A 12,662-nucleotide genomic window follows, 5' to 3' on the forward strand; every position below is an offset into this window, starting at 1 on the left:
TACTCACCATACTTTCATCAACTTCCAAAGACATGAGGACTTCTAAGCTGCTTCATAGAAGTGCCAAAAATAATGGGAAAAGTGGGGGGGGGGGTCTTTAACTGTAATCTGTCATAGCCCTACAGTTATTGCTTCATCTTTATTGCCCTAAGGCAGAACAGATACTTCCAGTCACCATTTCTTTTAGAAGGGAAGGCATCAAGTAACTAGTGGAAAAAAATGAAACCAGGAAGCAGCCAATTATTTCAGTCCCAGAACTAGTTCTATAAATCTGTAGGCTGGAGTCAAGACCTGCGTCACTGTTCTTTTGGAATTGGGGCCCTACTGAAGTACCAAAGTACTGGTACCATTTTCCAATCATTTGTATAAAAAAGCATGCAATTCTTCTCTGTTCTCAATTTCCTGAAATCTGCACTCTGCTTACAGTGCATCTAAGACATTTTTAGGGGGCAGGGAAGGGTCTACCAAATAGCACAGATCACTAACATTCCTCCAGTACTCACTGATACATGGCACAGTGGAAGGTAGGACTCCAACTAGCTATTTTTGCAGTACCAGGAATGGAACCCAGGGACTTGCACATGCTAGCCAAGTTCTATGATTGGATATGTCCCTCAACTCTGCTGAGATTCCGGTAACAATTCAGATTTGAAAGTTCTGTGATTCTGTTGCCTAGAAGGCATTTAACTGCATTTTTTTTTTGAGACTGGGTCTATTTTTAGTCTACACTAGCATCAAATTTACAACTTTCCTGCCTTAGTCTCCTGGGTGTTGGGATTATAGGCATGTGCTACAACACCTTTGCCTGACTGGAGATTTCTAATTGGTCTGTAGGACTCATGCTCATCCACATACAACCATTATGATACTTAGGAAACAGCATCCTCTGAAACAAAAGACTGGCATAAGTAAATATGAGAGCTATTTACAAACCACCAAATAGCTGAGGTTGCCAAAACACTTCTAAAACTATTCCGTAAGAAAATCCAATATACAAACACCATAGTCTTATGTAGTCTTATTAAAAGAATAAATGAGACTGAGTCTAGGAATGCAATGTTTTTATTCACCAATAAACTAAATGTTCATTTCTGGATTTTTTTTTTTCTTCTCACATTTGTTTTATTACAAAGCAAAGCTCTGTAAGTGGAAATCACCTAGTCCTCGGACTCTGATCCGTCTTCATCTTGACTAATCTGGAAGTATCGGAGTTCGTAAGTCTCTTTGTCAGATGCAACCACTCGAAGCCAATCACGAAGATTATTCTTTTTAAGGTACTTCTTGGTAAGATATTTCAAATACCTTCAAAATGTAAACATTACTTTCATTAAAAAACACAGCATCTATTATGTAAAGGGCTATTACATGGAAGATATACAGTCATATTCATCTTATATCCCCAATTTCCTCCGAATATTTCACCGCTTTCATCTATACAAAACATTGTTTAAGGCGGCTAGGAATACAAGTAACAGTTCTTAACTTTCACTGCAGTGTGTGATCTGTGAAGCCCTTATCCCATTGCCCTAAAATACTCTTTATACTGGAAGATAATATGCTGGATAGAAATGGTAGGTTTTCATTCTTACTATGATAGCCAACTCGCTCAAGGACTATGTAATTTCACTCTGTAAATATTCTTTTAGTCTATACATAAGACTAAAACAGTAACATTCTGTTGATATCAACCTCTTTAATTCCACCTTTGATTGACCTGGCTAAGTCTATTTACAGGTTCAGTGTTTTGAGAGAGCCTTTCAATTAGTATCTTTCTTGGTCTTTAAGCATTCTAGCCCTACTCCTTGCTAATGCTGCTGCTTCTGTTTAGGATTTCTCACCGTACTGACAAACTCTGTTTAAGTCTCAGCTTCTCTGCAAACTTTTTGTGCTACTTCTAACCCTCGTATCCCAATTAAAGAACTGTGTACTAATTATTTTCATGCCCATAAGTTTCTTCAAAACAAGTCTTTTAAGTGTTCTGTTTCCACCAGGTGCAGCATGCTAACCAGTAGCCAAGGGATTTCCATTACACGTAAGATAAAACCCAAAGCACTTCTCAGGGCTTTTAAGATCTGCTCCTCAGTTAACTCTTCAATTGCAAGCACTGTTCCCATAGCACACATACTGTACACACAGGCATCCTTACTAATTTTTTTTTTTGTTTGTTTGTTTGTCTTTTTCCTTTTTATGGGTACCGGGGATCGAACTCACGACCGCCTGCTTGCAAGGCAGGTACTTATGCCGCTAAGCTAAATCCCCAGCCCCCTTACTTACTATTTTTGTAGTACCTGGCCAAGGTTCTAGTTTATTCTTCCTTAGCAATCATTTCTTGCCGTACAAGGCTTGGTCCTACATTTCATTAGGGTGAAGTATTTGCTGATTGTTTCTTGTACCAACCTCAACACTGTCTTAACATAGCATAGATTTATTATTCCTCTTCTACAGAAGTACCTTTGTGATAGGTAATTTTATTAGCTTCGTTTATTAGTGGGCTGCCTAGTCCTACAACAGAACTGTCAAGTAGTATTTAATATGCCAAGCACATTGAACCAACAAAGATCAGCAGCAAGATGTTAAAGAGATTTTGCCTTTGACTGGTTCCCCCTACTTTAATGGAAATCTTAATTAACAAAATATTCCTATTAGTAAATTGGGACATTTTCACAAGCACAGACGTATCACAACATACATTCAAATATTAAACTACCCAATGTTACAGAATGAGAAAGGCCTGTAATTCACTGAACAACCCTGGATATGAGTTGCCATGTTTGTCCAATTAGTTACTGAACCAGACTAAGCAATTGGCACTTGAGATACTGATTTTTTTCCACTCATATGGTGTGAAATAGGTTTGGGCATTTTCATACATTTTATTTTCACTTACTTATTCTTCCAGATTAACAGTACTAGGATTATACATTCTAGATAACATTCCACAATTGTAATAATTTCATTAATGTTTGCAAAACAAGTACCAACCTTTTAGAGAACTGTTTCTCAGAAACAACCGTGATTTTATTCTTGAAGCGTTCAATGTGAACAACATTCCCAAGGTTTCCGGTTTTTCCATTGACTTTAACCTTCTCCCTCAGAAATTGTTCCTATTTTAAAACAGAAAAAAAAAAAAAAAAAATGCAAAACTAGGGAAGAAAACCCTAGAAATTCACTAGGGAAGGTACCCTAGGAATAGAGTTCAGGTTAACATCAAATATTATATGCTTAATACCATCACAAAAAAAGACCAAGTAGATGAATACCTACAAAATTTCCAGAATCAAAAATTCCATCTTCTACTGGATGAGTAAGGTCCAAATTAAACTTCCAGGTTGATCTCTTAGGCTTCTTGTCTTTCTGTTACACAAAGTTAATTATAATGCTGTAAGATATTTTTATTCATTCACTTTATACACACAATCAAGTTTTTTGTGAATTCTGAAATTTTTCTTTTCTACCATTGTGTCTTGTAAGTACAAAACACAGAAAAACCTGTCAAGATTTAACAGGCTTTTATTATTTTTCCAGACCTCTCAAGATCAGTTTCAAAATATCTGTTTACTATGATCAGTTTTCTGTCATCACCACTACAGATGGGTTACAGGTCATATACTGACTTTGCCCACTTATGTCACATTCAACCCTTCCACTATTATAAGCAAAAGGGAGGTATGTGTGGCAGGAGTCTTCATGTTTTTTTTAAAACTAAAAAACAAAGATCACATAAAAATAAATACGTGACTAGTAACAACGTACATCTGAGGTAATGTAAACAAGACGAAACCAATTGAGACTGACATCTCCACATCCGATCCAGCCAAGTGATCATCAACCATTATGTAACTGTAATAGCCCCTAAAGATCTAGGGCCGTGGTGGACACTAACCGGTTTCGTATCTATCCTAGTAATTTTAATTTCATTCTTAACAATTTCTGGTGACTGCCATTATACATCTAGTTTTTCACATTAGCATTGTTTTCCTGTTAATGAAATATCTGACGCACGTATTTTCACGTTGCTGGAAGTACCATGACTTCTACATTTTAAAATATTGCTTTAAGAACAAATTTCTTCTCCGACAGACTCCTAAAATTCTCGAAAACTTTCGTAACCGCGATCACGGGCACCTGGGAGCTCCCTCCTCCCACCGACCGGCCCGGTTACCCTCCCCTCCCCGGTGCCATCAGCGGAGACTGATTTAACTGAAGAGGAAGACGGCCAAAGCAGTCCAACCGCCCGCTGGTGGAGTTTCCTTCTTTGTGCGCCCATAGCCACCCACCCTATACCAACTCGTGGCCCAGATCGAGCTCCATCCACCACGCCACATGGCAGCCCATACAGACTCAGAAAACCACTGGGCATCCTAACGGATGGATAGTGTTCCCGACGCAATCAGTATTTCTCCCCTCCTTTTATCTTGAATGAAATGTTCTCACTCTCCAGACTCAAATATCATTTACCCCGCCACAAACTAGTCCCATCAACAGCCAACATACTCACCGGCGCCATCTTGACAGCAGCAGGATCAGCGAGAGAGAAGCGCCTGCGCAACATAGATTTATACTGAAACGTGATTGCGTCACGCGCCGAGTGCGTAAGAGTACCGCCTCCCGGAATTGGATGTACCTAAGAACGCGTATGACAGTCACCTAGGAAACTGCGGGCGTGGCCTTCCACCTTCTTGTGAGCTCTCTCCAGTGATTGAAACGGTTGCTTTCTGTTGCTGGAGACAAGAGTCCATTAGTCAACGTGATTTCTGCCGTTACACGGTGTCTTCTGCTAGATACAGACAGATTACTTTGGGATCTTTTCTCTTATTTTTGTAGTATCTCCGTGAGCTTATTCTGTTGCGGGAAATCAGCAGTGGGGAGTGAAAATAAACTGGGTTCTAAGAACATCAATATGTATCAAAGAAGAAAATACTCTTTAGAGCTAATCCTGGGCCTACTGCCTTCCACCCAAAATGCTTCCCAGTTAAAATTCACGAATATTTGCTGTGACCTGTCAATACACATGGGGATAGAGGTGTCCTAATGAAAAATGGGAAAACAGCTTTTGAGTTCTGAAAGACTGTATTTTGATGTCAATCAGGAAGAGGTGTAGTAGGGGTTAGGGATTTAGCTCAGCGGCATAAGCCCCTGCCTTGCAAGTGTGTGGTCCTGAGTTTGATACCTGGTACTGATTAAAAGAAAAAGTGTCGTGCCTCTGTGAAGATCTAACTATCGGACCTGAGACTGCAATAAGTGGGATGAACTTATGTTGTTGATTTGGAAAATGACCCTAAAATATAATTGGGTGTCGTTTATACAAGTAGTTATAGTGGAAACAATGCTTTCATAAACAATGCTTTAATAATGGGGCTTGAACTCATGACCTTTAATAAACCACATAATTTGTAGAGTCTGAGTGGAAGTGCTTGATTCCTAGAAAAATTCATTTCTACAACTTTCTTTTCCAAACATTGGGGCTGGGAAAGGGGATCGCCATTTCCTCCTTAAAGGGGATTGCAAAGCAGAAATAATTGTTGTGTTCCTTGTTATTTTGAAAGTAAACCATTAATTGACATATATACTATTTTATTTGACAGTCAACTCATTAAAAGTATTAAGCCATTTGTACAAAGGGGACACAAAAAACAGTATGTTTCAAAACAACTAGTAATCCAGAAATACCTGGTTGAAGCTATAATAGGAGAAAATGTCTCTCAATTAGAAAATAAATTAGGAAAAATATTAACTAGAAATGTGCAGATGGGAAAGCTAAATGTAGACATCACAATTCTTTCCAATCTCTGGAATTCTTCCCACATAATACATATCAACAAGTTATCAGGTTTTTTTTGACAGCTGATTTTTTTTTTTTTAAAATCGGTACCGGGGATCGAACCACCTGCTTACAAGTCAGGCGCTTATGCCGCTGAGCTAAATCCCCAGCCCTAACAGCTGATTTTTTAAAAAAAGATTTTTAAGACAAGGTCTCTGTGTAGACAAGGTTGGTCTTGAACTCAACTATGTGGCCAAGGCTGGCCTTGAACTCATGCAAACCTCTCACCTTATCCTCCTAAGTGCTAGGATCACAGGCCTGTGCCACTATGCCCAGCAATATTGACATGCAATTCTAAAACAAACACAAATGTCTCAAAAAAGTAAGATTTAGAACAATGAAGAGGAATGTGCCTTTCCAGCTATTTGACTATAAGATACTATGTGACAGATATATTTCTTTTTTTATCTTTTTTGCGGTAGTGGGGCTTGAACTCATGACCTTGTGCTTGCCAGGTAGGCACTTAGGCCACTGAGCTAAATCCCCAGCCCAGATATATTTCTAATATAATATAAACTTCATTTCATCTCTATGACACTGGAGCCTTAATAAGGGAGATCAGTTAAATAAATACAGAACTATAGCACAGTCGGTTAGATTCTTAGGGAAAAAACCTTGATATGTAGGCACCTTTAAAAATATCTAACCTACCATTTTACAAATAACTTTGAATATGTGGTTAAGCCAGTAGAAAAATAGAATGGTTTGGAGACCAAAATAATACACCACACTCATATTTGTTTGCAGTTTTAATTAGTTGTGAATTAGTTCAAGTAGCATGGAAGACCAAACTAAAAAAGTAGGCTAATGTGTGCTTAGATTGTTAGTGCTAGGCAAAAGCCAATGCAAATGCAGTCTGGAGAATTATACTTTAAATTCAGGTACAAAAAGTTCCTTGAGACAATCCATACATATGACCTGAAAATTTTTAAAAAATCATAGGAAACAAGCTACAATGAATAAAAATCAGCACCTTAAACTTATAAAATCAGACTCACAGAGTACATATATTTAAAGTATCAAATATGGACTATAAAGGCAGGGCATGGTGGTGCCTGCCTATAATCCCAGCACTCTGGAGGCTGAGGCAGGAGGATTTCTTTGAGTTCAAGGCCAGTCTTGCCTACAAAGTGAGTTCAAGACCAGCCTGAACTGCATAGTGAAACTCTGTCTCAAAAAGGAGGGGGGGGGGATACAAGGATTTTAACATGTCAGAGCCAAGTTTATAAAATATAATAAGGGAATTACAGACAATACAATTTTGCTAGCATTTAAAAAGTAGAGTCAAAAAGAACTTGTTATGGCTTGGTTCTAGATGTCTCCTCAAAGCATCATGTGTTCATAGGTAGGGCTTTTCAAAGGTGGCTAGTTCTAGGGTATGTGATCCTAGGATTGTGTGATGCTGGGATGATCAAGTGGCGGGATGCTGGGATTAAGGGTTCATGATTACTAAATTAGTTCACTGATTAATTCAGCATAATCCTGGGTATGAATAATCGGAAAGCCTATCCCGGGTGTGGAACCCAAAAGATAGGTAGACTGGAAGGGATAAAAGGAAGAGGCTTCTGCTTCTGTTTGCTGCTGCTGCTTGCTGGTTTACTGTCTCCTGTCTGCCCACCATAAACTGCTTCTCCTCTGTGATGCCCCTCTGCCATGCCACCCTGCCGTGAAGCCAAGCAACTATGTACTGAAACTTCTACAAACTCGAAGCTACAATAAGCCCTTTCTCCTTTAATTTATGGTATTGGGTATTTTGTCTCAGTATCAAGAAAAGTTAACTCACACAGAACTTCTCTGAATTAAAAACAGAAAAAGTGAAATTAGAAAATTAGTGGAGAAATTAATAGGAAAAGAGTATTAGCAAATAGGAAGTTACTTAGAATGCAATACAGAACATTAAAGAAGAGCAGCTAGGTGTGGTGATAGTCCCAGCTACTCATAACTGAGGAAAGAGGAACTTTTGAGTCCAACAGTTTCACACTCACCTAAGTAATGCAGTGAGACTATCTCAAAAAAAGAAAAGAATATTAAGGATGTAACACTACTCACAGTACACATGACTGTAGCTACTTGGAAGACAGACAGGTGCATCAAAGTTCAGCCTACAGACGTATCAAGGCCCTGAATCAAAAAAAAAAAAAAAAAAAAAAAGGAAGCAGGCCGGTGCTGTATGCTTGGTGGTAAAGCACTTGTTTAGCACCCATGTGTGTGTACAAACATACACACACACAGAGGGAAGGGAAATAAAAGGGATATAACAAAAACAGTGGAAAAAAAACAGTATGTAGACAGATAATGGCTGAATTCTCAAACCAGGAAGCCCAATAAAACCCAAGCAGGATAATTTAAAAGAAATACACATGTAGACCCATTTTAGTGAAACTTCCAAACACAAGGCATTGTGTCAAAAGAATTCAGCAAAGGAAAATACAAAATATCCACTAAAGGAATTGTGTCTTCATATAATATTATATAACTTCATATGACAATAATGGAAACTAGCAACAAGGAATATTCTCTACCTAGAGCTACAAAGTATAAAACTATCTTTCAAGAGTAAAGATGCATTTAAGACAGTTTAGCCCACAGAACTGGAAGTTTGCTACCAATAGATCTTTAATAAAGGAATTGTGAAAGCAATACTTCAGAAGGAAGAAAAGTACTAGAAAGAACGGCCACACCCAAACAAATGGTAAACAAAAAAATTACTAACTTGTGAGTAAACATAAACGTCACCAACTGTATGCAGCAATAATTACGTCTGATTTATATACTTAAGATGCTATTAATGTTCTACTTCTTAATTTTGATGTGTATATTATAGTTTATCAAAACTTACTGAATTGTGACTTTTTAATATTTGTTACATTTCAATTCAAATAAAAAATGATACAAGGAAAAATATGGCAAAGTTGATGAAATCAAAAGTTGTTAGAAAAATTTTAAAACTTTATACATCACAGATATCTTAATTAGTATTATATTTCCAAAATGAATTAATTTGTAATTAAAATATTTCCACATGGAAAAGATAGCTTCATCAATGAATTCTACCAAACATTTGACAAATAGTGGCATTTGGCCTTACGTCTAGACTCACATTCTGTCCTTTACCTTTTATCCATGCAGATGGAGCTTTTATCCACAATTGTCTGTCCTCCATTGATAAATGCCCTCAGGGTGCTCACTCCCTTCCATTTCCAACTCACAGATATTTGAGTGTTGTTAGACAGGTTCCCACAAGTGCCCCATGCCTCATGTCAGAAAAACAGTGATGCACAGGTGAAAACAGTATAGGGACCCACTACCAAGTTATATCTACACAAAACTGATTGCTACTTCCTTATTTGCTGTGAGTGGATTCTCCATGGCCACATGGGAGATCCCAAAGGTTAGATCTCAGTATTTCCATTAGGGCCTAATGTATTTCTATTTGATTTTGCTCTTTCCAGTTCTCAGTTCCTTGCTCTGTTATTTGGGGTCATTTCCTAAATAAACCAACTGCATGCAGTCAATGGGATGTGATGCCAATTTTACACAAACTCTTTCAGATAACTGAGTAGAAGAACTCACTTTATTTTATTAGACAAGCATAATAACCTAGATCCTAAAACCTAATGAGGACATTCTGAGAAAAAAATTATAATAGGTTCATAAGTATGTGTAATCATAGTAACAGATAAATTATTCATAAACCTAAACCAGCCATATGTCATGAAGTTGGACAATAGTGTCATTAATTGTGGTTGATATAGTTGTATATGTACATCATTTAAACAACTCTATGGATAAACGATCAGAAAAAGTACGTGAGTTTATCAAATTATTGATTACCAAGTTCACACACTAAAATCAGTCGCATACCTATAAACCAACAATTAGATAACTGAATTTAAACAAGATGTTTTCAATAGTATAAAATATACTCAAAGAAAAATAACAAAAGATGGACAAGCTTTCCATATCAAATTATAAAATAAAATTGGGGGCAATTAAAGAAAAACAAATAAATAGAAGGACACTCAATGTTCATGGATTGGAAGACCCAGTATAGTAAAGATGTCAATTCTCCAAGACTGATTTACAGTGAGGTCTCAAACAACACCTTTAAAGTGTCCCTTTCACATCCTCCCCCAGTTCTTCTCTATCTCTTGATAAACCAATTCAAAAAGTTTTATAGAAACACAAAGGTACTGGAACAGTAAAAATATGTTTGAAGAAGGAAAAATAAAGTGAAAGCATTTCTCTATGAGAGCTGAGACTTATTTCAGGTATTATCATTAAAAGAAGGGAATGTTCTCAAGGTCAAATATATAAATGGAATAGACTGAGGTTCCCAAAATATTATTTATGGTGAAATGACACTTCAGAATAGTGCAAAAAAGACAATTCTTACAACTCATTTCATTATTTTTTGAACTGAAAAACACTGTATTGTAAATCAGTGTACATGTGCCAAAACAGAAACCTGTGATCAGCATAAAACTTCAAAGAAATCTATAAATTTCCCCCCAAACTTTTCCAGTCATCAGTGCCTACCACTGATTAAGCATTGTAAAAACAGTAAGCTGTGTATGTATAGTAAAAGTGTTGTCCCATTTCTTTCTGTGCCCCAAAGTGCAGCACGTTGAACACTGAAAGGCAATCACACTCTACAACCCTGGAGAATACTTGAATGACACTCTAGTGGCAGTAGCCTCCTGAGAGCTTTGGCAAACGATGGGCTGCAGCCCTTCAGTGAAAACAATCAGACATGGAACACAAAATTATTGCTACTGAAGAGTATTAATTTGAAGCCTGAACCATATTCATGTATGGTTCCTTGTTAGATGCTCAGTAATGAGAGCTAACAGGACCAGGTAGGAGAAATATGCTCCTGGATTACTGCTCCTGGCTCTTTTACTAAATTGAGAGGAGAACCTTAAAAACTAGGATTAAAAAATGTATACTTACTTCAATGCTTTTGTAAATAGTATTTACTGTTTTTATTATTACTAACATATTGCAATTTCAGCTAAATAAGATCTTGCTATATGGTGCTGCAGGAATTTTAAATACATACTGATCAACATTTAAGATGAGAACAAGAATGTTCTCATTGCTTAATTAACCTCTAAGCATATTTTTCTTTATTATTTTCAGCTTATTTATCACTTTGTCTATTGTTGAGTTTGTTCACTGTATCTTTTTGTTTCTATTGTAAATGGCTTCCTCACATTTTGTAATCTAACTGGTTAAGATTTTTGATATACAGCCACTAACTTTTATATGTTAATTTTGTATTATGCTGCCTTGCCAAATTCTTTGTTAGAATTATCTATAAATAATTATGAAGGAATTTCCAGGTATACTATCAGAACATCTCAAAACAGAAAAGTTTTCATTTCACTTTTACATTTTTAATGTGTCTAATTGTTTTCTATTTTTCAATTGCACTGGCTGATACTTCCAGTATTTACTGTTTTTATTATTGTGATCTTTCTTAACCTCATTCTTGACCTGAGGATGCCTTTAGCATTTTTCAAAAGGCTAGAATTTTAAATTTTATACACACAAGTGTAAACACACATAAATTATATATATGCACATGTGTACATATGCACACTACTTACGTATATTACATTAACATATTCATGTTAAGTACTCATCCACCTGGTTTCTGAATAATACTATAAGTAATGATGTGTTGTGAAGCATCCACAAATGTGACTGAAAAATTATTTAATGGATTCAGAAATACTTTCTTTCTTTTTTTTGGTACCAGGGGTCGAACTCACAATCTTGTGCTAACAAAGCAAGTGCTTATGCTGCTGAGCTAAATCCTTGGCCCCGGAAATACTTTCAAATTGGACAATGGACTGATACAACCTTGGAGGTAGGCCCTTTTGAGATAACACATACTCAATCATTAAGGTACTGATGAATGTATTGTGGGAATAGATGTATTAAAGACTTTGGCAGAACACACAGTTTAGGCAGCAGTTCTAAATGTAGTGATTCCCACAGGAGACCTATTTGGATAGAATTTTTAATCATAGAGAAGGGGTAAGAAGAGACCCATAAAAGGTATCACAGACACAAAATACATAATTATCCCTTTTCACTCTTTTTGTTTTTACCCACCAGTTTCCAGATTCTGGGAAACTGGGCTTCTGGTATTTCTAAGGGGCAAAAAATAAAAGTGAGATGGGAGCTGCAAGATTTCTGTATTTCTTTTATTAATCAATTCTGTTTTTTGTTTTGGAAGGATATTAGTAGTAATAATGATCACCTTGGCATGTCTCAGACCAGGAGACAGATGTTCTAGAACAGTATAGTGTATAAAAGGAAATGGCTGAATCACACAGAGAGGAACTTGTTCACACCATGTTACTTAGACATGAAGATTGGAAAGGGGTGAAGGGTTGGCTTTGGGGATCCATCACACCACTTATGTCACCATGGAAAGAGAAAAGTAATCACAGCTGGTAGGAAAGGAACACCTCAGACCTTGGGAGATCAGATGAGAGGTCAGTAACTTCTTAACACTAAATGTTTCTGGAGGGGTGCACAGGCAGTGAATGAAGATAGAAAAGTATTTTCACTTTTTTGTAACTGTTGAATTCTGAACCAGGTGACTGTTTTCTATATTTTTATAAACTATGAAAAATTTAAAATTATACCTAAACTTGAAATGAGAATTTACAAATTAACATTGTTGGCCAGAATAGCTAGTGCCATTTCTGAGGATCTAGAAAAAAAAAAATCACTCAATAAAAACGAAAGATTTTCTTTTAAAAGTAGTATGCACATAATACATTTCTAATATGAAAACATCTTTAATAATGTACATAAACAGGAA

At 36.6% G+C, this 12,662-nt stretch overlaps 1 protein-coding gene across 1 annotated transcript; it reads right to left on the bottom strand.

Annotated features, from left to right (window-relative positions):
• Positions 1-1,046: 1,046 nt before the first annotated feature.
• Rpl22l1 (ribosomal protein L22 like 1) lies at positions 1,047-4,635 on the bottom strand. The gene is made up of 4 exons (XM_003463533.5): positions 4,499-4,635; positions 3,265-3,354; positions 2,983-3,104; positions 1,047-1,302 (listed from the first exon to the last, which is right to left on the bottom strand). Exons 1-4 carry the CDS (start codon positions 4,550-4,552, stop codon positions 1,158-1,160), a joined length of 411 nt encoding a protein of 136 aa, XP_003463581.2. The 5' UTR covers positions 4,553-4,635; the 3' UTR covers positions 1,047-1,157.
• Between the last annotated feature and the right edge of the window lie 8,027 nt (positions 4,636-12,662).

The sequence above is a fragment of the Cavia porcellus genome, unplaced genomic scaffold, assembly GCF_034190915.1.
Source record: "Cavia porcellus strain 051 isolate PalLab524CR breed Dunkin Hartley unplaced genomic scaffold, mCavPor4.1 scaffold_17, whole genome shotgun sequence".
NCBI classification, from domain to species: Eukaryota; Metazoa; Chordata; class Mammalia; order Rodentia; family Caviidae; genus Cavia; species Cavia porcellus.